Source organism: Pyrgilauda ruficollis, unplaced genomic scaffold (assembly GCF_017590135.1).
Source record: "Pyrgilauda ruficollis isolate IOZ18807 unplaced genomic scaffold, ASM1759013v1 scaffold2, whole genome shotgun sequence".
In the NCBI taxonomy this organism is placed as follows: domain Eukaryota; kingdom Metazoa; phylum Chordata; class Aves; order Passeriformes; family Passeridae; genus Pyrgilauda; species Pyrgilauda ruficollis.
In genome coordinates, this window is record NW_024519206.1 from 16,571,762 (window position 1) to 16,598,273 (window position 26,512).

The 26,512-nt window shown below is 39.6% G+C and overlaps 1 protein-coding gene across 2 annotated transcripts in view; it reads left to right on the forward strand.

The window, feature by feature from the left end:
* The first annotated feature begins 811 nt into the window (after positions 1 to 811).
* Positions 812 to 26,512, forward strand: part of LOC121353182 (ubiquitin-conjugating enzyme E2 E2) — a 206,337-nt gene continuing 180,636 nt past the window's right edge. The window contains exons 1-3 of one of the 2 annotated variants that reach the window (XM_041466791.1): positions 812 to 1,082; positions 5,674 to 5,862; positions 13,917 to 13,967. In XM_041466791.1, the coding sequence (XP_041322725.1) occupies positions 5,687 to 5,862; positions 13,917 to 13,967 (227 nt within the window). In that variant the 5' untranslated portion in view covers positions 812 to 1,082; positions 5,674 to 5,686. The remainder of the gene's footprint in view (positions 1,083 to 5,673; positions 5,863 to 13,916; positions 13,968 to 26,512) is intronic. The other variant, XM_041466792.1, reaches the window with a different exon arrangement.

Below are 26,512 nucleotides of genomic sequence, written 5' to 3' on the forward strand. Positions count from 1 at the left end.
CACGTTAATATTCCCAACAAACAACTAACACTTAAGTGCGGCTCTGCCTTGGCCTCTCCCACCCCTGACTACGATGCTTTCCACAGAGGCAATGCCTGCCTGCGTGGGAGGTGAGGTTCATTTACCTGGCCACAATCAGGCGACAGTGCCTATCTCCAGCCGGGATGCCGCACGTCACCGGGGCCGCCAGCGGCCGGGGGCGGTTTGTGCCACCCGGCCGTGCTGATGCCACGCAGCGGTCGAAACTACCACGGTAACACAAAGTGCGGCCACCAAGCGCCGAGGGCCCGGGCCCCCGCTGCAGGCCGGCCGAGGCACCGCGTAGCCTCGCACCGCCCCTCCCCAGGTACCGCGTCCCTCCCCGCCCGGGGCATCGGCCGCGTCCCCTCCGGCTGCTCCCTGCGGCTCCGCGGAGACAAAGGCAGGACCAGGGAGGGGGCGGAGGAGGGGGCGACTGGCGAGGGGAACAAAGGAGCCGAAAAGGACGAGAAGAGCCAAGAAAGTTGATACCGGCCTTCGCCCTGCCCTGTCCCGGCCCGCCCCTTCCACCTCCCGGACTTTAGCGTGGGGGCCCATGGCAGCCCGGCGGCGGCAAGGAGAAAAACCGGGTACCCTCACTTCCATGCCCCCAAAACCCCGGCCGAAGGTCCGGACTCGCCCCATCCCCTCCCGCCTCCTCCTTCTTCCTCTGCCCCGCTGACCCCGCCCAGCCCCCGGTGCTTCCCTTTAACGCGCGCTCCCGCCGCCGCCTCTTGCCCCTCCCCGGGTGGGGGCGCGCGCGCGCGGAGGCGGCGGCGGCGGGGGTGCGGGCGCGCGCGCGGCAGCGGCTGCACTTCTCTCCGGGCAGCGGGGGCAGGAGCGGCGGCGGTGGGAGAAGCAGCGGCCGGCGCTGCTGCTCGGGAGAGACGGGAAAGGGGAGAGGAAGCCGAGAGCGAGGAGCGCGGGGCAGCGGGCTCATGACTCAGTGAGCGGCTGCAGCCCCTTTCCAGCCCCGCGCCCGGCCGGAGTCGGGGCGACCGCGACGGATTGTCCCGCAGCTTGTGCCCGGCACCAGCGAGAGAGAGACCTGCGCTCGCCTGCAGGTAGCAGCGGCTTTCCCCCCGTCTCTGCCGGGGTACACCTACCTCTGCCCCGGCTGAGCTCCCCGTCTGCCCCCCCCCCCCCCGCCGAGCTCCTACCCCCCCCCGTCGCTCGCCATCCCTCCCCCACGACAGCACCCTCTCTCTCCCCCACGCTTATCTGCGACCCTCGGTCTCTATCTTTATCCTTCATCTTCCCTACCCTCTCCGCATCCCCCTGGTGCTGCCTGGTACCCCCTTGCCCCCCTTGTCATCCTCGGCCGTGCCCTTTCATAGCAACCGTCCCGGCCGCCCCCGGCCACCTCGGCATCTCTGGCGGCGCTCCCCGCTCCCCCAGGCTCCATCCAGCCTCCATTGCTCCTCAGCACCCCCACACCCTTTCAGCAACTCTTCCGTGTCCATTTGTCCTGCTCGCCCATCTGCGGGCGGGAGCAGCGACCACCCCCATTCCCCACCCCCCTCTGGCCCTGCTCCGCATGGTCCCCGCGGCACTCTCTGCGCCCCTGGGGAGCCGGGGTACCCCCTGCCCCCCACCACGATCGAGCCTCCTGGGATGCGCTATCCCCACACCCCCCGCCGCAGCGGTGGGCACATTGGGCTGGAGCCCCTCGGGAAAGGCACTATCCCCCACTCCCACCCCCGCGCCCCAAGGAGCCCCGCAGCCCAGCCCTCTCCCTTCCCGCATGTGCCCCCGACGTCTTCCTCTCTCAGTCTCCTCCTCCTCCTCCTCTCCTCGGTTGTCTCCTACTTCTCACCCTGGCCCGGCCGCCGCCCGCCCGGCCGTGGGAGTGCGGGGGGTGTGTGTTTCTAGGGATGCTCATGGCCCCCACCCCCTCCCGTACGGCGGGGGCTTCCCGACGGGAGAGTCGCGCGTGTGCCCAGCGGGGCCGTGGGAGCCCGGGGCTGCCGTCCTGTCCCGTGCCATCCTTCCGGGTGCCTCTCTCAGTGGCGGACCCTCCTCTTACACAGACCGGGCTCTTTCTGCCTCCCGTCCCGCGATGCTGTGGTCTCTTTGCCCTTTATGGTTTCTAATGAAGATGAAGTAAGGCGGCTGCTGCCATTGCTGCTCGTGGTGGACCCTGCAGAAATACTCAATTTATCTTGGCTTATAGGAAATTACGAGCGCTTTAGAAAGACATCATCACTAGCACTGCCGCCCTTCTGCACATTGCCAGAATCTTGGTGTCCCCGACTGGTGGATTTTTTAATTTTTTTTTTTTTTTTTTTTTGGTGGTGTGTGATATCTGATAATGACTGGTGGTTTGGGGTATTTTTGTCTTATTTGTTTTTGTTGTTGGTTTGTTTGTTTTTATTGTTGGTTTGTTTCTTTTTATTGTTGTTTCGGTTTTGTTCTGAGTTTGAGGAGGAAAGGGAAAGTGCTGGTGGATATATTTGACAAAGGCAAAATATTTTGGACACCCTTTACTTCAAATTGATAGTTGTAGTTACACTTGTAATCTCTCTCGGTGCTGATTCATCTCACGTTAAGGGAGAGACTTTTAAGTCCCCCTTCATTCCTTCCTCTGCCCCCGCTGCTCATTTTTCTCTGCACAACAGCAGGGAGGATAGCAACCCTCATCTGAATGTAGAACAGCCTGGCAGCCGGGAACCTGGACATCGTGTGTCTTCCCTCTTGCCCTGTGTGACAGTTGCAAACACACTTATGGCTCAAGGAGTATCTTGTATTTCTGTCTCTGTTGGTGGCAGAGAAATGTTTTCTTCACAGTGTCATCCTCTCAGTTGACTTTTCCCTCCCATTCTCTTACTTGTTCAGATGTTTGTCTTTTAAGTTTGACCCCATTAGAAGTGTCTAATTTCAGGCCCTTAAAACATGCTTTTACCGCAATATTGAGCATCCCTTGAACAAAACTTTCTAAAATTGCAGGTATTGTGAGGAGAGGGAATAGAAAGAATTGCTTGGATGTTAGAAAGGGGGATGGGGACAGAAGGAGCAAGGGAAAAAAACACCCAAAAGCCAACCCCAACACCCCCCCCCCACCCCCAGAAACTAGCCAGACATCAAATGACAGATTTAAACATTTTCCTCTTGTAAATGCTTGCATTACATGTTACAGTAATTATATGCTCTGGGCTACTGTTACAGTGTTTGTCTGCTGGATAGTAACCTGAACTTATGTAGTGAATACAGTTGTTTTTTGGATAATAGTAATATTTATAGCCAAGATTATTCATAGCAGATGTCCTATGCATATAAGCATTATTAAATATGCTTTTAACTTTCTGGCCTGCAGTGTTGAAGCCTATGTACATTGTGAAGAGAGAATTTTTCTCTTTAAAATTAGACGTATTAAGCAAAGGTCAGAAGTAAAATCTAGGGCAAATAAAGGCCAACATAAGTGTTACAAAAAGAGATGAGGTTGTATTTTAGCTTTATGTAGAAGCAAGGAAAGTAGTAGTACCTTTTGGTAGTACTTACTACCAAAATCGCATTGTAGTTACATATTTTGACTTGTTAGAAAGTGATATTTTTGTTGTTTATTACCTGTAAGTGTTCTGCTGCGGTACCTTGAAATATCCCAACCAGGATTTAAAGATCTGAATATCAGCCTGTGTAAATTGATGAACTATGTTAAATGTATTGTTGTAGCTGTACTATTGGAGAAAATGTTTTCTAGGAGTGGACAATTTTTGTATTTTAATTTTAGGGCAGAAATTCTGCATTATTTCAGTTACCTTAATGAGTAGGTTAGGTGTTGTGTATTTATATATATTTAGATACAAAAATACTATTTTCTGTTATAGAATCAAAAATGCAGCTTAAGCTGATGAAGGGAAACTTTAGTCACATATCTATCACTTGGTATTGCTTGCTGTTTCTTTTAATGTCTAAACATTTTGAAGGGGTGCCATACTTCCAGAATTCTTTTTCAGAATAGCTTCACAACATACACGAAAAAGACCTAGTTCCCCCTGAAGTTAGTTGGATGTGTCAATAATGCCTGAAGAGATTATTTCTTCTACTCCATAGTGTGCATTATTTGATCGAATTAAATCTTGGCAAGGGTTTTTCAGCATAGGAGTAAATTTATTTCTGTTCTGTAAGAAGAACACTTAGGCCTTTTAAAAAAGCATCCTTTTCAACATAACCCTGTTGGCATTGATATTAATTTACTTTTCTTTTGCTGTCTCTTTCCATAAATATGTACAGGGAGATGAACTTTGTTTAATCCATAGAACAAGCATGGTTGAATCTGAGCCTGAAATCTCATTATTCTCCCTTGAGCGAGTCTTAAAACATATAATAGTCAAGGTGAATAGTTTTGTTCTTAATTGTGATGATGTCTGTACATAGGTAAGAGGAAAAGCGAGTCGATGTTCACAGCAATTTGAAACTCTGTGTATGGAAGAGCAAATTCTTCATTCAGACAGATTTGATCAGAAAACCACCCAGATATATGGGGATTGCGTGGGTGTAAGCAAGTAACATTTGAGCCTGTGTGCTTTTTATTAAAAATCTCTAGCGGAGGATATGTAACATAGGTATATAAGGTACAGATTTGGAGTTAAAGGAAAGACCTGGGTTTCGCTTTGGCTTTAATTTGGTTTTGTTGGTTTGAATTTTTTGTTTGATTTTAGCTTTTTGGTTTTTTTTTTTTTTTTTAATCAGTCAGTGCCACCAGATATGCAAATTCAGTAAGGGTTTTTCATGGACATCTGCCCTTCATTAGAACAGTTTGAGAGTTTGAGAAGTCATGACAGCTGTAACAGGGGGCTTGTAATTCCTCATCTGTTGGCATATTGTTATACTATTTAAAATGAAGGAAGACATTAAAATAGCTAACTAGTATCAGAAGTGTGTGAATAAAGCATTAACTTGACTTCTGAAATATGCTGAGATTTCTTGCTGCTCATGTTCTCAGACAAGTTTGTTGCCTCGTGTTGCCTGAATGAAATGTCAGGAAAAAACTTCATTATATCCTCCACCAACATGCTCACTGCTTTAGTAAATACAAACAGTCCTGTGTTAGAGCATTTTAGTTCTGTGTTTCCATCAAGCATGCCAAGATGTGGATTTTGTAATGTGGAAACCCACATTGTACACTTGGAGTGAGCCCACAGATTTATTTCATATGGGATAACAGAGAGTCCTACGATAGTAATAACTCTCAGTTTTTAACTAGCTGTGGTAGATTTGAACTGGTGGCATAGTTGATGGGACAGCTAACTGATGGTATTGCTGAGTGGTTGAAAAACATAATTCACAGTGAATGGTTTTACACTTGCAGGATTATGTTTCCCACTTAACTTCAGTAACTTCTGGTTTTCATACATATATATGTGTGTGTGTGAAGAGTTTGGCGGGGGGATTGGTTTGTGTGTTTGTTTTGTATTTTTTGTTTGTGGGTTGGTTGGGGTTTTTTTGGGGGTTGGCAGTGGTATAGGGTTTAAAATTGCCAGCTCCTGAATTATTAAGATGCTTGTGGCAAAATTCTTCAGTATGAAGTACTGTGGCACAGGCATTATTTTATGAGGACAAAGACATATATCCTATGTATTCTTTCCTTAAGCATGTAAGAAATACAATTAGGCAGTTTCTTCTCAAAAAACTAACTTCAGTTGTTTGTCTGTTCAGTGCAGCATCTGCCATGTCTACAGAGGGGCAGAGAGTGGATGATAGTCCAAGCACTAGTGGAGGCAGCTCTGATGGAGATCAGCGTGAAGGTGTTCAGCAGGAACAAGAAAGGGAGCAAGTTCAACCCAAGAAAAAAGAAGGGAAAATATCAAGCAAAACAGCTGCTAAATTGTCAACTAGTGCTAAAAGGTACAGTGTTCTTCCTGGTTGTTTCTTCCTTTCTCTTCTTTCAGCTGGCCATCAGATCCATGTATTGACTCAGTATATTAATTTTCTGATTGTTTTATTATAATATTACTGTATCTGTGTAATAACCTTTTGAGATTGGTCACTATAATGAGACCTGTATGCTTTTCCCTTTCTTTGTCAGTTTGCCTCTTTCACGTGGTTTTAATAGTTGCTTGCATGATAAAAACTGACATTTTTTTATTGCTAATAAAACTCAGACAGTTTTGTAGCCTTATAAAATATATCTCTGTATATGTATGTATGACTGATGTTGAAACTTGTCAGTGTAACTTACAGTTAATTAGCCATAAACATTTCAGGCACTTCAGTAACTCAGCATGTTAGGACTACCGTAATACCTGTTGCCATGAAGTACTGCCTTTTCTTTTCCCAGATGGCCAGGTCAGAAATACTTGGGTGAACAACATATGTATGTTGGTTTCATTACTTTAAACTGTGATCTGTTTTAATACCCATTTATTTTCCCTCCCTTTTCTGATTGAGATGAAAGGTTGGTTTGTAGAATAGCTATTTAAATTATTCTGTGCTATCATGTCCATCTCCAGATAACGATTGTCTTGCTGGGACCAGACAGAAGGAATTTACAGCTTAGTGTTGCTTTGCTAGTACACATCGGGCTGTTAGTCTGGGCAAGTGGGATTATAGTGATTGAAGTTAAAAAGCACTCATAAAATAATCTGACAAGAGACCAATTCTGCAGACTGTCCTGATGCAGAATTCCCAGATCTCGTTTCTTTGCTAGTCCAAGGCAGTGGAGTTTTACCACTGTGATGCTGTGGTAAAGGAGAAGCATCAAGCCCCTGCTGCCATAATTTATAACATATGCATGTAGTCAGAGTCTGTAAGTAATACTATATAAACATGTGTGTACATCTAGTCAGGATTCAAGTCTTTGTTTTGCCTTAACCTGTCCCTTACCAATTAAATAAATTTCTAAAGTATCTTTAGATACTTTAGTAAAGATGCTTTAGTATCTTTTTTCTTTCCAGTGAGGTACTGTCATGTCATGCTTTTCTTCTGCTATAGATTCCTTTCTTACAGCTAGTTTTTCTTTGTTTTTAATTCTCTGGAGAAATACTTTCTGGAAGCACATTCCTACTGTGACAATATTAGGAGATTAGCTGGTCATATCACTAACAGAATGGCCAGCAAAACTTGCCTGTGTTTCCTTCTATGACAAGAAGGGAAAAAAACCCCACCCAACTTTCACTACAAATCATGATGTTATTAATGTAGTTAATCCTCACAGCCGTTATGGTTTCTGGCCATCTCTTTCGTCTGCTTCCTACTATTATTATTTTTTAAATATTAGGAATATTGCATTAGTCATGACTTTTAAGGTCATAAAAACAGTTTCCAGCATCTTTAGAAAGCAGTCTGTGTATTCTGAACTTTGTACAATGCCTGGTGTAATGATGCTACAATTCTGACAAGGGCCTGTGGACACTGTCCTATTAAAAATTAATAATGATATGTCAGAAATTGGTCTATTAATCTTAGCTTTGTATCTTCAAAGCTTAGAGCTTTTATCAACAAGCATTTTACAGTGATAAAATTACTTAAACCTTTTAAAGTTTAATCATATCTGCTTATGGTTCTGCTGAAACTAATTATGCCATCAGTTGCTGACTTCAGTACATTTGCCAGTTAGACTCTAAAGCTAGTTTCACATGTGTAGTAATATTGATTATACATTTTGGAAATATACATTTAATTATATATTTTAAAAGCTGACATGACTTATAATAGTTGTGTAGATATGTGTACAGTATTTTTGAAGAGAAATGTAATTTAGGAGTGCTGGTTGTTGCAACCCTTTCTGGAAGGATTACCGAAACAGTTGTTGTAATGGGGGTTTTTATTTGTGTCATTGTAGGGCTTTTTTTTTCCTTTTGTTTTTGAATATTCAGTAGTTTGTCATTGTGTTAGAATTGGATTGAAGGATTGCACCTTCTCTAATCTGGACAGGTTTTCATATTACAAGTTTTGTTTCTGTGCTTTTTAATTAAAATCAGTTATGTCTCAAGAAAGCTAAATCAGAAATTAAAGTAGAGGCCAAAAAAGAGGGGAGTAGCACAAAGGAAGGAAAAATGTCTTAAAGTCCTCAATATGTAATAAGTATTCCAGAAACAGTGTGAATAAAATATCTTTGTAGTAATATTCCTATTTTAGTTCATTTTGAAGGAGAAATAGTGCAGGATTAATAAGACCTTAGTCTGGTACCTTTTTTATAGTGAAAGGAGTCAATTCTGCTAAACAATCAGTAAAACACTTGAACAACAGAGTGTAGCCCAGTTGTGGCTTTGGCCAGGATTCCTTAATTCCTGTTAAAAGCTTGGAATACCAGCAAGTTCACTGGAGCTAAAGTCATAGACTACAGGCTTGATTCTAACCTGAGTTTGAGAATCAGATTTTCTCACTTGGAAAGCTTTTTTGCGCACGTGGAATTCTAGCCACAGTTTTTTTTGGATTGCGTTATGATACCTACAGTATATGGAGGAAGGTTTGTGCATCTCTATTTGGAAGACTCCTGTTTTGCTTTTCATTTGTGTGTTTATGGAGTCAGATTTAAATAATTTTCAGTAGCATGAGGTTTTATAATAATCAAGATTTAGCAGTGTGCTGAATTTTGCTTGTGTAATAGTAAACTGCTCCCATGTCTTATGTATGAATATACTGTTCACACAGCTTAACTGCTTTCCAAAGTGATCTGATTACAGAGGCTATGTGAAACCACTCGTATTTCTATTTGAGTAAGATTTTTGGTATTGAGATATGGAGTTTCTTCATTTAGCATTGCTGTGGATGGCATCAGGAAGGCAGAATGCCATCACATGCTGTCCTTCTCTGTTAATACTCCAGGACTAGCTGCTACACAGGTGTAATAGCTTACAGCGTATGTCGTGCCGTGTACCGGTCCTTCAATTTTCCTCACCCAGAGGGCATCACCTTAAATAGCAACCTTTCTTACCCAACATGTCAAGATTGAGAAACTCGCTGCATATCACAATTACAGTTCAGACATGGAATTGAATTGCTGTCCTTGAAAACAGCAGGCATCTTGTTACCTCTTAAGTAGCAAATCTTAGCATGACCTTTGGATTGAGAGAAGTGTAACCATTCTTGGCTGACATAGTAGCTCAACAAATAAATGTATTGTTTTGCTTGGCTCCTGAAGTTGCTGGTTGAAAATCTGTAAACCTTTATGTCCAATCCTGATTTTTTTTAATAAATATCTGTGCCTACAACAAATTGTGTGCATAGAACTGTACAACTTTAGTTGTAATCTTTTAATTATTCAAAGAAGTTGCAGCCTTAAGGAGGAGCAAATAAGTGATAGATTAAATTGGTTCAAAATTCAACAAAACTGAGCATTTCCCCCCCCCCCCCCTTTATTTTTTTTCCTGTGAAGTTTATCACAGAATCTGGAAATGATATTTAGCATGTTGAATATGATGGCAAAATATGGATTGCTTTTTCTTACAAGAAATGTCCTTGTCATTTATCCATCTTTTAGTAAGTAGGTGAGAATATTTCTTTTCCTCCACTATGAACCTAACCATCTTTACATCAATTTCCTGCTCAGTCACAATTTATTTAGTATTGAAATACATACCAGTGAGTGCATTTTTAAGTATGTTCTAAGTAATATATTCTTTGATATAGGGTATTGATTCATCTGGCTTTTATGGGTAGAGACACATGTAGTTTAGAAAAGCGGATGTGGTAAAAAGAGTTTATTGTCATGTAGTCCTTTATTTTATTTCTTTTCCTCTTAATAATGTTGGGAAATTCTCTAACATGTTCACATCTTTCTTAGCTTTAGAGAATTGTTTCATGAAGGAAAACTCAGTCCCTTTTGGCTTGGTACAGTAGTAAATATGTGTCTGTGAGAATTAATAATATTTGAAATCCACAATGTACTTTCACGCTTCTGAATTTATGAGTAGATTAACCTTTGCACCATTACTGGAAGGCAACTGTGTTTGTTCTTTTCTGTTAGTTAAGTGGAGGGATTTTTTTTTTTTTTTTAATATATGTGTGTGTGTATATATGAGAGAGAAGAGTAAGATGACTTCTCTAAGACCAAACAAAGTATTAGATCTGACATTGCAAATTACATGTCTTATGTGTGCAGCCCAGGGCTTTTGATTACCAGCAAGGGCCTCACCCCCTGCCATCGTCCCCATTGTCCAATATATAATAAACCATCATGTCATTGGTTTAAATGTAAACTGTATATATGTAATGATTTTAATTTAGAGGGTTTTTCCTCTCTGACATTTCTAAACATAACTGTTATTGAGGCAGAAAATCCAAAGAAACAGATGCCTGAAAGGACCCTGAAAAAAATGTTTTGTTGCCAGAGGCCGCATTTTCTCGCAGTGAATCCTCTGTGGTCAGCAAAGGAAATGAGGCACGTCCTCTCCTGTGGCAGATTCTGAGGGCAGCTCAATGGGGATGGGAGGCGAGTGCCAGAGCACGTGCAGACAAAGGGCAGCTTGCACACTGGAGGTCTCTATCAGTGCAAGGCTCTCTGGGATGCTGTCCGATGATTTAATTGTAACTTTGAATGCTGTGACATGTGAACAAGCTACGTGTCAGCTGTTCTACAGAAACTGTTTATGAATGAGCTCTCAGCATGAATGCAAGGTAAATTAAGGTTGCAACAAAAGAAATGTAAGGTGTATAAATTAATTTTAGTTTGGGACACCACAGAGCAGGAGAATAAACATGAACAGCTTGCTGAGGAGCAGTTGATGGACAGTATTGTATTAATATGTTTATCTTGTTTGTATAAAAATAGTCATGAATTACACATCTTTGTCTTAGATGTTTGCAAGTGCAATGATGTCTTTTGAACATTAATAGACAGTACCATCTGATCAATTTTTACATCTTGAAGCAGAAAGGTGGTTTGTCTGTGTCTGCTTAATCACAGAATAGCTTGATAAGGGATATTTTAGTGTTCTTGGCATTAGAAGTTTTGGGTTGAACTAGAACAGATGGAGAAAATGAGAGACCGTTTTGTTTTCAGAATGTAAGGAACGTGGGTTAGGATTTAGAAGGAAGAATGTAAAGTTTTTGATTTAGGACTGAAGTTGTTGAAGTTGTCAATCCATTCTTGATGCTATTCATACTCACTCTAATGCCATGAAATATTAACTATTCTTACTACTATATGTAAAACAAAAGAATGATCTCTGACTCCAAAAACAAGTGCAATGCCATCATTCTGGAACTTCAAAAAAGGCTGAGAAAGCAAAACAACTCATAAACCACAAAACTGAAGTTTCCGTGCAGCCTACGTTGTCTGTAGTTTGAATTTGTGGTAGTACAAATTTCAAAATCATGGCAGAATTTTGTAATATACAAAAGAAATATTTTAAGCATTCCCACAGTTATAAGATCTCCCTTCTAAAAGTTGTGATTTGTTCGGATTGTTTAAAATGGGCTAACTTTTAAAACAACATTTTTGTTGTGCTTAAAATTCACTAATTAAAAAATGGAATGGCTTTCAGTTTTACTACAATGATTTTCTGCTTGATTAAGCAGACTGTGCCTGTATTTTTATAAGCAAGTTATGATATTTATTGGAGGAATTCTGTATGCTGGAGGTACCAACATCTCAATGAGTAGAAAAAGCAAGTAAAGATCAAATTGCTTCCCCTTTACAGAAATAACTGTGTGTTTGTGTGTATGTAGGGTATGCACCAGCTCTGGATGTAGGGCATACACACCCAGCTGGATCAGCTGTTCAAGGACTTGACTTGGAAGCATCAGCCTGGGAATGCCCAGAAATCCTTAACAACAAAGTTACCTTCCCTGGAGTTAAAACTCTGGCAGGATGCCTGTCAGGTCTTTATGGGTGACCTGGAGGATATGGCAGAATCCACTCTAAAGTTTTCAGATGGCACCAAGTTGGGTGCGAGCATTTAGTACATGCAGGGGCATTTTATATTATATATGCCAATATAAATGGATGCTTATTTTGATAAACCATTTACTTTGCCTGTATTTATATGTATAGAAGTTAAAGAAAATATAAGCATCTGGAAGAGTATTTTTATCTTTTCAATGATCTCATCAGGTCTTAATAAATTATTATTACCTCTGCCTACAAATCTTGCCCACGTTTGTCCTAATTATTTCAGAATATGAATGATAAAGTCTTGAGTTCCTGGTTCAGGCCAGTTCTTCTACTGCTATTGGTCCATTTATTCATTAGAGCCATAAAATCAATTCATAGTTGCATAAGGGGAATTTTGATAGTGGCTGTGAGACTTCTTAACATGCGAGATTGTGTTTGAATTGTAGCATTATATAAAGAATTAAACTGCCCTTTTTTTACTTTATATATGCCAATATACCTGAATTCTTATTTTGATAGGCCATTTTCTTTACCTGTATTTATAATGGGTAGCAGTCATTTTTAACAAGATATGTGTAAGTCAGGCGTGAACCTTTGGCTTGTGGCTTAAGTGCCTATCTCAGAAATTTGAGTGATATTATTGTGTTATTATTTCTTTTCTAGTCTAGACAATAATAGGAGTAGCAATCTTCTCTGTGCAAGAAATCTTGTGAAGGAGAAGGCAAGAAGAAACTACTGAGAATGTATTGAATTGATTTTTTTTTTCCTTCCTCCTTCTAAATGTTAATGTTTTTGCACTGAAGTAGCCTATGAAAAAAGCCTTGGACATAGTTTATAGGGAAGGTGGCATTCGCAGTCCTGCTTATGGCATCATAATCTGGCAAGTTTTTGGGAACTGTAAACTCCTATGAGTTCCTTTGGGAGCTCTGTATCATATTCTGCATACTTAAATTTCTACAGAGGTCAAGATACTGGCTCTCATGCAGATGCTGTTGTAAGGGAAAAGAGCCCCCCCACTGCCAGCTGTGGCAGAGATCAGCTATTCAAGGACTTGGCTGGGAAGCGTCAGCCTGGGAATATCCAGAAATCCTTAACAACGAAGTTGCTCTCCCTGGAGAAAGAACTCTGGCAGGATGCCTGTAATGTCTTTATTGGTGACCTGGAGGACATGGCACAGTGCACTGAGAAGTTTTCAGATGACAAGCAGTTTGTGCACACAGGGGCAAGGCTACGGCTCAGAGGGATCAGGCCAGGCTGCAGGAGAGGGTTGACAGAGAACTCATGAAATTCAACAAGGACAAATGAACACCATGGACATGGGGAGGACTTACCCCTTGCTCAGACACACACTGAGAATCATCTCTGCTCAGAAGGGTGTGGGGGCCTTGGCAGACAGCAGGCTCAGTGTGCGGCAGTGACAAAGGCTGGGCTGCCTCCTGGGAGGTATTAACAGAAGCATAGTCCATAGACAGATGAAAGAGGTTTATCTGCCTTTACTCAGCTCTCATTAGATCATATCTGGGATAGCATTTGCCCACTTTTGTCCCCTCAGTAAAAAGAAGGCAGGTATCAGAGCAAGTCCAGCAGCAGGTCCCCAGGCTGACCAGGGAGCTGGAGCACTTCCCTTTGGGGGAAGCTGGTATCAGCCCCCCAATATGTAGGAGGTTGTGAAGTCCTGGGTGGGCTTATTCTGGGCAATTTTCCTTTGAGCTGGGGGGGTTTTGCCCTGCCAGTACAATATACATTAAGAAGCTAAATATTCTGGAGGGCAAGAACTGTAAGACATATAGTCAGAGAGGAAATAGAAAAGGATGGTATATGAGATATTTAGTGATTGTGTAAGTCAGCCAAGGAGCTGAGATTCCTGACCTATGGAAAAAGTGTGATTTTCTAGGTGGTTGCTCGTGGCATTTGTTCCATATTGGACATTCATTTTTCAGAAAATATTTGGTTTTTACTTCTACATGTTCTTGCACAGTTTCATGAAACATTATAGATCAGCTTTCAGTCAGAAATTCTAAGAATTATATATTGTTACTATTGATTGATATAGAAATGTTCATAATTTGAAAGCAACAGATTGAAAAAAAGAGTCCTGATAGTATCTTTTTTTTCTTTTAAGAATTCAGAAAGAACTTGCAGAAATTACATTAGACCCTCCTCCGAACTGTAGGTAAGTTCACCTGGATTTTATTAATTTGGAATATGGAAATGAAATGTATGGAGCTGTGGAAATTGCATAGGGGACTGAAGTAAATTTTAGTTATTCCTTTGTGCTGATCATTTAGTAATTTTGGAATAAGAGCGGATGTTGCCTACATATAGAGAATTGATATGACATAGTTTCTGGTAACCAAAGTAGTGGCATAAATGGATGAACTCTGTGATGCATTAATAGATACAGGACAAATATCAAATCATCCTTCATTTCAGATATTAAATCAATAGTATAGTATTTTGTTTGATTCTGTAAAATGTAATCTTGGTGACAGTTGCTTGGTATATTTGGTTCCTTTCTTTGCAACTTGTTAATCCACTGTGAATATAATGCAGAAAGGAGAATGTTGTAGGCACAAACTGTTAGTAATTTTCTGACTGTGTTTGTGGCAATCAATTGTGATATTCAATGGACACTTCCTGAATTAGAGTATAGCATCATATAGACCTTCTGATAGTGACTGTGTGCTTGTTTGGTTTGGGTATTTCATTTTGTTGTGGTTTGATTTGGTTTGGTTTGAGGGGTGGAGAGGCAGGTTGTGTTTTTTTTTTGTCACGAATGTTTCCTTCTGGTACGTTTAAACTTGGCTTTGAAATGAATGATGAGGTAGACCTTGAAACCCTCACTGCCTGGTGGCTGGAGCTGTGTACAGTTGTTTTCAGATGGCTGTCTCGGGCTTCTTATCTGTCAGCTTGTGACATATGGTCAGTGTTGGAGCTGGGCCAGGGCTGCACATTGCTGTTTAAAGGAGTCCCTGCTACTGCATCTCTCATGGTGAGAGGTTGGGCTCAGTGCAGAAGAATAGCTTCCACCCAGTCCTGCCAACCCATTTCAACTGATGTGGTTAGTAGGTTTCATTCTGTTACTGCACTAAAAAGAAAGATTGATAGAAGTGGCTGATTGCATGCAGCGTTTATAATGAATCCCAGTATGTTTCAGTATCGAATTAACTAAGCAACTGGTAGTAAAAATGACAGTCAGCTTTATTGTTTTGGTCTCTTGACAAAAGTACGTGTAAGAAAATACCCTAACAAGATTTGATGTGGTTGTGCTGGATCTCAAGATATAAGTCAAGTGGCTACGTACCAAGGCGCTGCTTAGTGAAGTAGCCTTGCAATAATAGCATTCAAAGAGTATTTCAGTCAATTAGGATGAACAGTTTTTTGCTGGATAAAACATTTTAATAGCTAAGCTGTTCTGTCATGCTTACGACTGTGTGTGAGTCTTCAATCACATCAAAGCTGTTTCATGTGGCAGATTTTACTTCGGTGTTGATGACTGATGCCTATTAGCGGATTGATTTGCTGAGACGAATATGAAACTTCAGTCTGTTGTAGAGGAATGGTTAAGTCTTTGAACTGAGAGTAAAAGGCTTACAGATTTTTACAGCAGTGTCATTTTTTCTGGTTTTCTGAAGACTTCTCTTTATAACAAAGCAGTTGTTTCAGTATACAAGATACTATTATATTTCTTTTTTTTTTGCTAGCAAGTGTAAAGTAAGCATTGGCTGTCTGAGTGGAAAGCCCTTTAGTGACTTGCAATTTACAAAAAAAAACCCAAGTAATCTGGAGATTTCCTGGGTTTGTTGAATTATTTACACTAATGATAAAACAGCAATAAAGTGCACTCCACAATGCTGTTTTGCAAAATCACATCTAACTTCATGTGTCTGCTGCTTTAACACGGTTCTTAGGATGCAGAATTACTTCATGTTGTGATAGATTGATAGATAACCATTAGTGACTTTAATATTAACAAGTATGTTTTTATAGTCAGTGCAGAATCACTTCATTTAGTTTATGCTTTGTTGACATAGTCTAAACAGTGTTTTCATTTGAACTTCATCTATTTTCTGTTATAGTTAAACGTTACAAAATAAATACATCAGCCAGGCATGATTCTTCAGAATGAGGAAAGCTGAGCTATTGTACAGTATATCTTACCCTAAAGTGTTGATACATCCTTTCTTGGTTTTAGTGAAATTTAGGTCATTGTTAAAAGACATGTTAGCTTTTTCTATTAAAAAGCCTAACCATATTTCATAAAGGTAAGTTCATTCCAGATGTAGGTTACTGTAAATGGTTGTGATTCCATCTTACTTTCACTATATGTGCTCCTTCATATATAAAATAAATCATGACTGGGCAATAGGAGTGTGATAATTCTGAAAACTAAATGTCATAGAAGGCATGAAGATATTATTCAAGAATACAGCTGTCTTAAGTAGCTACTCAGGAAGTTATGATAGGAAGGCTGTTGAGCTGAATTGGAACTTAGGTGGAGTATTGCAAAACAATTTGCAACAGTTTTCATTAACTACAGCAGGCCAAAGCTTCAGGTTTCTTCCATTCATGAAAAAAAGCCCCAAAATGGAACAGTATCTGTAGCACAGTAGCATCTTTCAAATTCATGGTAGGCTACACAGTCACTACAAGCTCCAAGGCAGCTGCAGCTTCCACTTAACATGTTCCATCTTAACATTTCCCCCGCCTCATCCCTGTGAAGAGAATAGACTGTATAATCTTTGTGTTTGTTTGGAAGATAAAAAAAGTCTTGCTCACAAATGTGCCTTGGAATTGGCCGATTATCACTGCTGGGACTTGCAGCGTCTTTCCAAAACTGTGGAAAGCTGTGGGTTTCAGAGTTCCTAAAAAATCTGTCAAATTGGCTTTAAAAGAAGATTTAATACTATAAGAAATTAGAGTTGCCTGCCTCCCTACTTCCTTTTCTGTAGTTTAGGTACTGGGCGATGGAGTGAGTCCTCTTGGCTTTACAAACTTTGGCTCCTTCCTCAGGACTGAGAATGTATAACGTTCTACGTGTAAAAAAGCTAAGCTGGAGTGGGGGGCTGGTGTGGGAGTTGAGCAGTGTAGTCATTGCTATTTTTGGAGGAAGGCATGTCATAAAAAAGCCTGTTATACTTCACATTTAACAGAAAGAGCTGGATGGTTTTCAGTATGTGTTGTCCCATCCCTTCCCCTATTTTACTTTTGTATTGAGCTGAATTTACTCTCAAGGGCAGTCCTGAATGCAAAGCGGCACATTTATGCTTTAAATCTGCAGCATTGTGAAATTTCAGTTTGTCAGGAGATGGTATACCTAAATTGTAGATATTTGCCACTCCTGTCTTTTTTTTCCCTCTCATTGAAATATCAAAGCTTGATTGCTAGAAATGGCACACATATTATGCTCCTGAGTAGTGCAGAGTATAGCTTTTCTCACAGGTGATAAGATCCTCATATTTAAGTGTCATTTTCCTATATTGCCTTACTGAAAGAGGGGAACAGTTGGAAATACTTACAGCTAAAATAATGCCTTTTCAAGCTTCCCCATATTTTCAGTTGCATTGTGCATGAGACAAATGATTTCATAGAATACAGTATAGTATTCTTGTATAGTATTTCCCTTCTCGCTGGCAAGAGAACAACATCTCTGTGGCAACTTATACCAATTGCTTACATGGGAAAATAATATTTGGAAAGTATTTCAATGTATTTTTAGCTTCTTTCAATGTGAACTTAGCAGCTGGAAACAAGGAGAGCCAGCATGAAGTGAATAGCAGCTCTCTGTGGACACCACTTGGAGCAACTGCTCAAAATTTTCCTGTTAAGTCACTGATATTACCTATCTTCCCCTTCATGTTTTCTTTTGGTGTTCTCTAGTGTACTTTTCATCATTCTTTTTTCTGTGTATTTACTGCAATTCCTATTACGTTCTTTACATTTCATTTCTTTTACCATCTAGCAATATCGGTGACGCTTGGGCCTCAAAAATATACTGTTAAGGGCTGTGCAGCTTAGTGGGCAGAATGACTCTTATTTCAAAACAATCAGTTTAAAATCCTGTGTGTAGTCTTATCACTTCCATTTGTTTGGAATCATTATGTTAATTCCTTGCTTTTTTATACCATGTGCAAAATTGATAAGCAGCTAGCATATGTGATTCTAGTATTTTGCTTTTGAGAACTAATACACTGATAACAGTTGTTTTTGGGACAATGTTGAGAAGAGCCAAGTGGAATGGCGAAATTTTCAGTTTGACTTAGGGAGAGAGGTCAGTGTGCCTCATGAATATCTCTTGTATTATTAGTGACTGTATGGAGTCCACCATTTCTGTTGAGTACTGCTTTGATTCTGTTTTTGCTGAAATCTTGAGGCTGGCATCTTCACCACTCCATGGGATTATGTGAATTCCAGCAATTAGAGTTATTGTTCCTGGGCCATATTTAAACTCCTACCTAGTACTACTTTAAAGCTAAAGAAATGGCACAAGTGTCAGGAGCAGAAAACAAAAGGGAGCACAATATCAGGGAAGGACTGGGAGGGAGAAGATGGTCAGCCTTGCTCTAAAATACAGAGGGAGAGAAGTGGAGGGACCTGGAGCAACAGGTGCAGCAAGTATCTACCCTGCAATTGTGCTCAGTGATTTTGATTGTTTGACTTGGGGAGGCATCATTCTGTTGCCACAGGCACACGGCTGTGACACGTGTGATGCTAATGTGTGAGCAGAATGAAAAAGTGGAGTAAGAAATGCTGTCTCTGAATGTTTTTCTTTGCAAGCATTTCCAGCCTGAATTCAGGCTCCCTTCTCATTGTGGTACTCATGGAGTTTACTGTCTGCCTGTAGAGACTTATTTTGATCTGCTGCTAGTCACCTTCTTGAGAACACGTGGCACAGAATATTATATATACCCTAGCCTGGTCTCTTTAGAATTTACAGCAAATAGCAAAACTTAGTCAAAAAGATAAGCATGAAAGTGGCTTGTACTAACTAGGGTGCAGGATCCTGTTTGTTTTAAATCCATGATGTATCAACAGCCGAGGCTAAGTGTGGGTGAAAATTTTCAGTACTCACTGCAACTGCTTTACGTTTTACTTTTGAGTCCCTTTCTGCTTCAAAAGCAGCAAGAAACATGGCCCAAATATATGAAAGTTAACACTGGAATTATATTTTATAATAGCAATCATACTGTATTTTATCACTTGAAAAAACCCAGATTGCTGGGTTTTTTAAATGGCGAGGTTTTTAGACTTTATTACCTTGGTACCTTGAAGTACCTTGGATGAAAAGTGTGAGATTACTTTATAATATGTAAAATTTTCATTCTTTTAGTTATTTTCGTTTACACCGTGCAGAACCATGATTTGTGCTTTAAGCTCTGAAGTATGTAACTATATAAAAACATTTCTTTAAAAATATCTGTTTATTTTCACTGTAAAAGTGACCTTTCAATGTCATACTGTTTACAAAGCATCTGTTTTTTAAAAATAACACAGATGTTTCTTTTCACGGGTCTTCCATGTGTCAAGATGCAGTGTACTTGGAAGGCCATCAAAAATATAGCTGGTTATAGTGATTTGATATCTTTGAAAATCTATGTTTGATATGAAGAACTATTAGAGAGCACTGAACTTTTTTTTTGTCATCGATTAAACTAAGTTTTCAATATCTGCTTGATTGCGTTATTGCTTGCGCTTGTGGGGTGATTTTTAGGATTGGTTACATGCAACGCTCAGAAGCTTCAGGATGTGTTGTGGCCATTGGTGGCCGAAATGTTAGCAACTTTCATGAAGGCAGGAGAGGAAATAAAAGAAAGAAAGGCAGTAAAGGGAACCTGCCACTGGCTGCCTGCCAGGTCTGGCAACTTCACTCAGCGATGACGATGTAAGGAACTGTCTGACAACACCCATTAATACTTCCCAGCTTAACAATACCTCCACATGATTTCTGCCAGTTCTCCCAGTTTTTGAATGATGACAACTTCTGTCCCAGGAGGAGAAGACAAGAGAAACTAGTGTTAGAGAAGAATAAGAGTACTTCAGTGAGCACCGTGTGAGTGCAGATCTGGAAGGTCAGGGAGATGCCAGGGCACATCCCAGGGCACAGCAATGAGACTGGGGCATAAGGAGGGGTCAGGAAGATCACTTGTTCCTTGAAGCAGGAAAGGGCAGAAAAACGCTCAAAAAGCAGCCTGTGATGGATAAGGGAGGGTTCCGTGATATTTGCAATGTGCTTAGTGTAGAAGACAACTAAATCTCTGGTGCAAATTGTAAGTTGGAGAAAGTGGTGTGAAGAACTGTAACAAGGGTAAAACGAAACACTTTGATGCTTTTAGTGTGGGGAATTCTGAATAGAGAAATTCTTTTCCAGCAGTTTCATATTGAGCTGCAGCTGGTCTTTGGAAGTCAGTCTCCTACGGTGTACAAGAGCAGTCCCCAATGCTTTCAGCTCCAGAATTTTTCAGACCACCTTTCACAGCCATTTCTTTTGCCCTCTCCTAAATAGCTAAATGAAGGTGTTGGTTTAGGGTGGAAGATTTTTTGGCTTGTTTTTTGGTTTTCCTATGAGCCAGAATTTGATTTTATTATAAAACTGGTATTTTATATGCATGTTTTTGTTATCTCCTGAATAAAGCCCTCATAAAATACACACACACAAAAATCCCTTCCCCCCCTACCCCTAAAATAAGTGCATTAAATAAACCATCGTAGCTTGCCAGCAAGGGAAGCAAAACCACCTTTACTGAGACTTTACATCATTGCTAGAAGACTTTGCAAAGAAATACCTGAATGAATAGATTTTATATATAGTTAGCTATTTTTGTGGGGGTTTTTTTCCCCTAAATGTAAACTAATTTCTAATAGGAAAACTATGTAAGGGTCAATTTCTTTACAGAAATTTGATAAAGGAGAATTATTTGAAAGACTGACTGTATTAGGTACTACTGCACAGAACAAGCAGGCACTGCCGTTTCATGATAATCATGTAAAAAACATGCTTTTATTAGCAGCTCATTACCCTTTAGTAATTTACTCATTATTGAATAAATGAGGGAAATGGAAGATATTTTGTCTGTTGGTTGGGACTGACAGCATAATGAAGTATTTGTTTCCTTCAGTAAATGACACAATCTCGTAACTGCCTAACACTGTTGTCTTCAGTAAACCACATTTGAGCAGAATTTGAATTCTGCCTTTCCATGTAATACTTAAATCTCCTCCCCTTGGAAATGTATGAAAAAAAAAAACCCCAGTCTTTCTCAGTTCCAATACCACGATTGTACAGCTTTTTAACAGCTATTAACTAAACCCGCACTTTTTTTTTTTTTTTTTTTTTTTGGGGGGGGGGGCATGTTGTTTGTTTTTTGCTTTGGCTTTTTGTTGTTTCTAGTTTTGTTTAAGGTTTTTTTGCATAGTTGTGACAGTCTAAGGCAATGCTGTAATTTTTGTTTTGCTCTTGGTATATATGGAGAGTGTGCAGATTAACAATTAATAGATTGAATTTAGTGAAATGATTTTCCAAAATCTCCTGCAGTTTAAGACTAAGAAGTCATGAACTAGTGACAGAGCATGCTTTGCAATACTCTGTAAACAAACTATGAAATTGATCTGGTTGCTGTGTTCTTGGTGAGCAATAAAACTTATTTTTGCTGTACTTACACATTTTCAGATTTGTTACAAGCTTTTTGGGGTATCTAATTGGCTGCAGCTTTGAATCATATAAACATACCAAATGTTACTAATTACAATTAAGATATCTACTTGAAATAATCTTTGTTTTCATTTTCTCTGACAATTTTTTTTTCACTTATTTACATGCCTTTAATTTTTCATTTTAACAGTTCTTGCAACACTTTAATTTATTTTAGTTTCAAGGCTGTGGAATTGGATTAAACAGGGTTTTTAAATACTTCCATGTTGCTTGGAAAGAAGCCAGTTACTGTGTATTGGCTTAATAGAAACCATGCTTAGCAGTGCCTCACATATGGCAGCTCGTATTTGTGTGGTAAGGCATTATGTATTTTAAGTATTACCTTTTATGCCATAGTCAAATTTCTGCCAGAATCTGAAGTTTCCTCTGATTAATGTTAACATTCTGGGGTTTTTTAGGGAGAAGGGTGTAGTCAAATACATAATTTACTGTCTGCTTGGCACAAAAGCCATATTTATGTGGCCTTTGTTAACTTGAGATGCATACTATGCTGAGAGAAGGCTATAGGTGAGTGATAATATGCTTTCATGACACCTGTAGCTTTTTAATGTTGTAAATATTGTGGAGGCCAAGATGGTGATTCTGTAAGTAAGACTGAAATACAAGGCTTTGTGTTCAGTTTAGTAGATTGAGTTACATTTGAAGAATAAGCTGTACATGGTTACAGCAATTACTCTTAGAGTAACGACACAGCTGACAACTTAAATCTTAAATTTCTAATTTTTTTCTGGTTTGGGTGTTATTGTTGTATTGGGTTTTTAAATTATTTATGTCTTACTGTAACTTTTATGGAATTTGGAGTTTAGTATAGCCTCTAAGAATTTTAAAGCTTTTAAAGGTATTTATTCTGTATTATCATGCTGTAGGCAGTCTTTTTGTATAAAATTCAGCAGTGACTTCATAGTAAAACTTTTTTATCAGAAAACATTGTTATGCAGAGGAGAAACAGTGAATAATTCAATTTTTTCAAAATGATTGCCTAATTTTTAGTACACATTGGTTTTGAGGTAGGTGGGCTTTTTATTTCTGCCGGATTACCTGATGTTTGATTTAACTTTCATTTAGGAAGTACTGACAGTAAACACCACTGAATACTCACATCATAAATCTAATAGAGATTTTTATCTTTTTTATTATAACTTTAAAATTCTCAAAGGAAATTCTACTCTTTTTATGAGAACAGTGCAGTATCTTCTGCGTATATCGTAATTCTATGGGTAATGTATAAAACGTATGGTAACAAACTGGATTTTACACTTTAAGTTGTTTTAATTCTAAAGTGGCTTTTATTTCTAACTGTGTTATTACACTAGTTTATGATTAGTCTGTTTACACATAAGAAAGCAGTGTTTAGAATGTTATGCTTCTGAGCTAAATAGATAAATATTTTTAAAATATTATTAAAATATGCTTGTGATAACTATATGGTGTCAACTGTATGGTCATTTTACTATAGATGGCACCCAAAGAATTTTAAAATTCTGTACAGTCTCATTATTTGCTTCTTAGGTAGTCTAAACAGGATAAATATATGTATTGCCTACAAAATTAGACATGTTGTAACCCTTCCAGAGAAGATAGATGGAATGTAATGCATTTAATTTTCAGAGAAGTTTAAGACTGAAAAATTAGATGTCTGCCTAGTATGCAGTTTCAGATTTGTTTATATAAATAATTGATTGCTAAGCTCATAGCTGTGGCGTTTAGGGTTGCAAACCAGGGATTTTAAAAAAACTTCTAAATTTGGGGCTTGCAGCCAGGGTGGATTGTAGGAATATTTGTAGGAATATTGGTTTCAGAATCACTGCAGTAAACGCAGTGCCAGGTTTGCAGCAGCATGAAGTAACCATGGATGGGATTCATTAAGCATTCTAGGTTAAACTGTTGCCTGGAGTTGACTGGGCTTGGGCGTTGCACAGCAATTTTGAGAAAGACTAGTGTGAAAATGGACCTTCCCATTATTTCAGATTTTGTTGAAGAGCTTGAAAAGCAGGGCATTTATGACTGAACCTTTCTTGGAAGAGTGTCTGGCTTTTAATTACAGGAGAAAAGTTAGCCTTGCTCCATGTTACGCTGGAGCATGTTCCTTTTTCTGCAGCAGGGATCATGGAACACACTTGGGTTTGCTCATTCAAAATACTTAATGGGAGTGCACTTCTTGGCACTGCGCCTCTCAGAGAACTCATACTGCTGGCTGGGTCAGAAACACAGCCGTGGCTTCTTGTATCTCCTGCATACATTGTCTGCCAAAGACAATCCCTGGAGTCACTTTGTGCCTCGGGTACAAAGAACAGGTTCTTTGTCTCCCTTTCCTGAGGTTCTTGTATGAGATCTGCTGTAGTTTGGCGCAGCGAAAATACTTGGTTGTAGTGGGGGGTGAAAACCCAATACCCAAGGTGCCCTTCCTCATAATTGGCTGTTTGTTTATTTGTGTTCTGTTACACATAAAATAAGACCTGTCAGTCTCTAAAACTATTTCTAAAAGAGGGCTCGCTTCACTGCCATATCTTATTCACAGCAATGTCCTCTTGGTAGCAGCAAGAACAGTAAAACACTTTGACACACAGTGTGCGCATTACAAAAATGAAGTGTCATATCAAAAATGGCTGTAAACATTTTCACAGTTGCTTGTCATTACGTGTTTGAAGGTGGGAAGTTTTTAGAGAAGACAACTCAATCTTCTTCCTTCCCTGCATGTCCAGGCTGCCTAGAAGGGAAGATGCATTTACTTAGTATGGGATTTCAATGGGCTGTTGTGAACATGACTACTACAATTCTAGCTGTCTGAGTGCATTCCTCAACAATCTGTCAACACGGTGATTAAGTATCAATGCAAGAGGTCTATTTTGAAACCTGATCCAGCATTAACGAAGTTAATTTTGGGGTTTTTTTTGTTGCGGTGTCTTTTTGTTTGTTTGTAAGCTGTGGACTTTGAAGAATAAGGTCAGGTGATAACAAGTATCATTGCTATGTAATACTGTCTAGTAGATAGGCATCACCTAATCAACTCAAAAATCTCATTTGTGTCTGGAATTACTGTGGTGTAAATCAGATTTAAATTCATGATTCAAGTGTAATGGCCTTCTGCATCACCAACCTTCCTAAGTGATATTTAATTAATAATGTATATTAACCATGACTCTTCTGGCATACATGTGGGGCTGGCATTTTCAGGTAGCTACAAATGCAGCCTCAAAAGCCCACAATGTGGTGGCTGTAGGATGATGCATTCTGAAGATGTTCTACAACAACCTGCTTGCTCCTTACTGAATACAAACAGCTGAGGGATGACAGCTATCTCAGTTTCAGTAGAATCTTTATGATTTATATGATAATGATAATTTTATTCTGCTGCCAGTACAGAGCACTTTGCAGACTGATATCAAGGTTAATTGTCACTTTGAGAAGAAGTGAAGCACAGTCTGCCAACCTGATGCTGTGCTCAGCTGAGAAAGATAATTGTTATTCAAGTAGTATTTAAATGAGCCCAAATGCTGATAAATACACAACCAAAATACTTTATTTTTTTTTCCTCTGATGTTTATTCACTGTGCTAAAGAATGAGGTCATCACTATATAGAAATGCCACTAATGGACGCTGTAGTAAAGACATGCTGAGTATTTACAGAACTTAAAAGGAGTGGGTTCCTCCTCTCCCTGCGTGTGGGCTGAAGGGAAATACTTTAAACTTGAGTTCCTCTTGTCAACACATCCTAATTCTTCTGTGTGGCTGGTTGCTTGTAGCAGTTGTACTGTTACCATATATATGACTGCTTATGCTCTGTGACCTGACCTAACTGGAGCACCTGAGGCATTTACAATCTGTACCAGGACTTGTGACTTCCAAGGGTTATTCCGTGCTCCGTGTTATCTCATGGTGGTTTTAAAGATAACTTTGATTTTTTTCCCTCTGGGTTTGGGGAATTGCAAGCAGCTCAGCGCCCAAAGAAACAGTGCAGACACATGCAAATATTGCTATAAATTAGAAAGCTGGAGTTTTGGTATTCCTGGTAGCTTTATGGCTTTTTTTAAGGGAGATGATCAGCTGTATGCAACAATGCAGTTCTATATCCCAGAAAGCAATGGGGCTGTCCCAAAAACTGGGACTGAAAAACTTTATTCAATTTACATAACCCTTTTCATCCTAGGGTCTTCAAGATGAAGATTTTACTATGGATTTCAAAATATTTCAATTGAATAGAAGCCATGCACTTCATTCCACCTGCTACCCCTCAAGAGGATTTATTTTTTCCTCCTGTGCTGTTTGAAAGTTATTGGTTGCAGGAGTTTCTTAGCCTTGAGAACTTTCAGTTAATTTTGATACAGCAGTAAATATCTTTATACTTCCATTGCTGTTCTTTTCTGCACTGTCAAACTAACTTTTTCCTAATTCACATAAAAATTTCCAATCTATGTTTAGCAGTTTGTTTGTTGCTAATATTTCAATGAAGTAGGTGGATTCTGTTTCTTTTTTAGTTATTTAAGATGTTAATTTGATGCAATTTCTGGACTAAATTAATAACTGATGTAACTCTGCTAGACAGACTATATTATAAATATGCCAAGAATTTGCACAAAGCACAGTAAAATGATAGAATTGTTATTTTCAAGATTTTAAGAAGTAAACAATAAACTTGCCTAAGTGATTTATGTCAAGGGAATTATTTTTTATGACAATTCATAAATTCATTGCTAAGATGTTTGCATATTATTACTTTGTAGGAGGACAGTTTATTACTTAACTGGCAAGAGACCACTTCTTTGTTAATTCTGTTATTTCATGTGCATTATAGTCCTGTGGCTAAGAAACATAAGTGCCTAAATGGCTTGTTTTCAGTCCTAAACACTTCCATACGTTCTTGTAGCATTTTTAGAGTCTGTATGGCTTAGTAGCTTTCCACATGACTAATGCAGATTTTAACAAGCAAAATGGAATAGGGCCAACTCATAATTGTTAGTGCAGTGGCATAATCACCCATACATGGTTTGTTTATTATAGCTCAGCAATA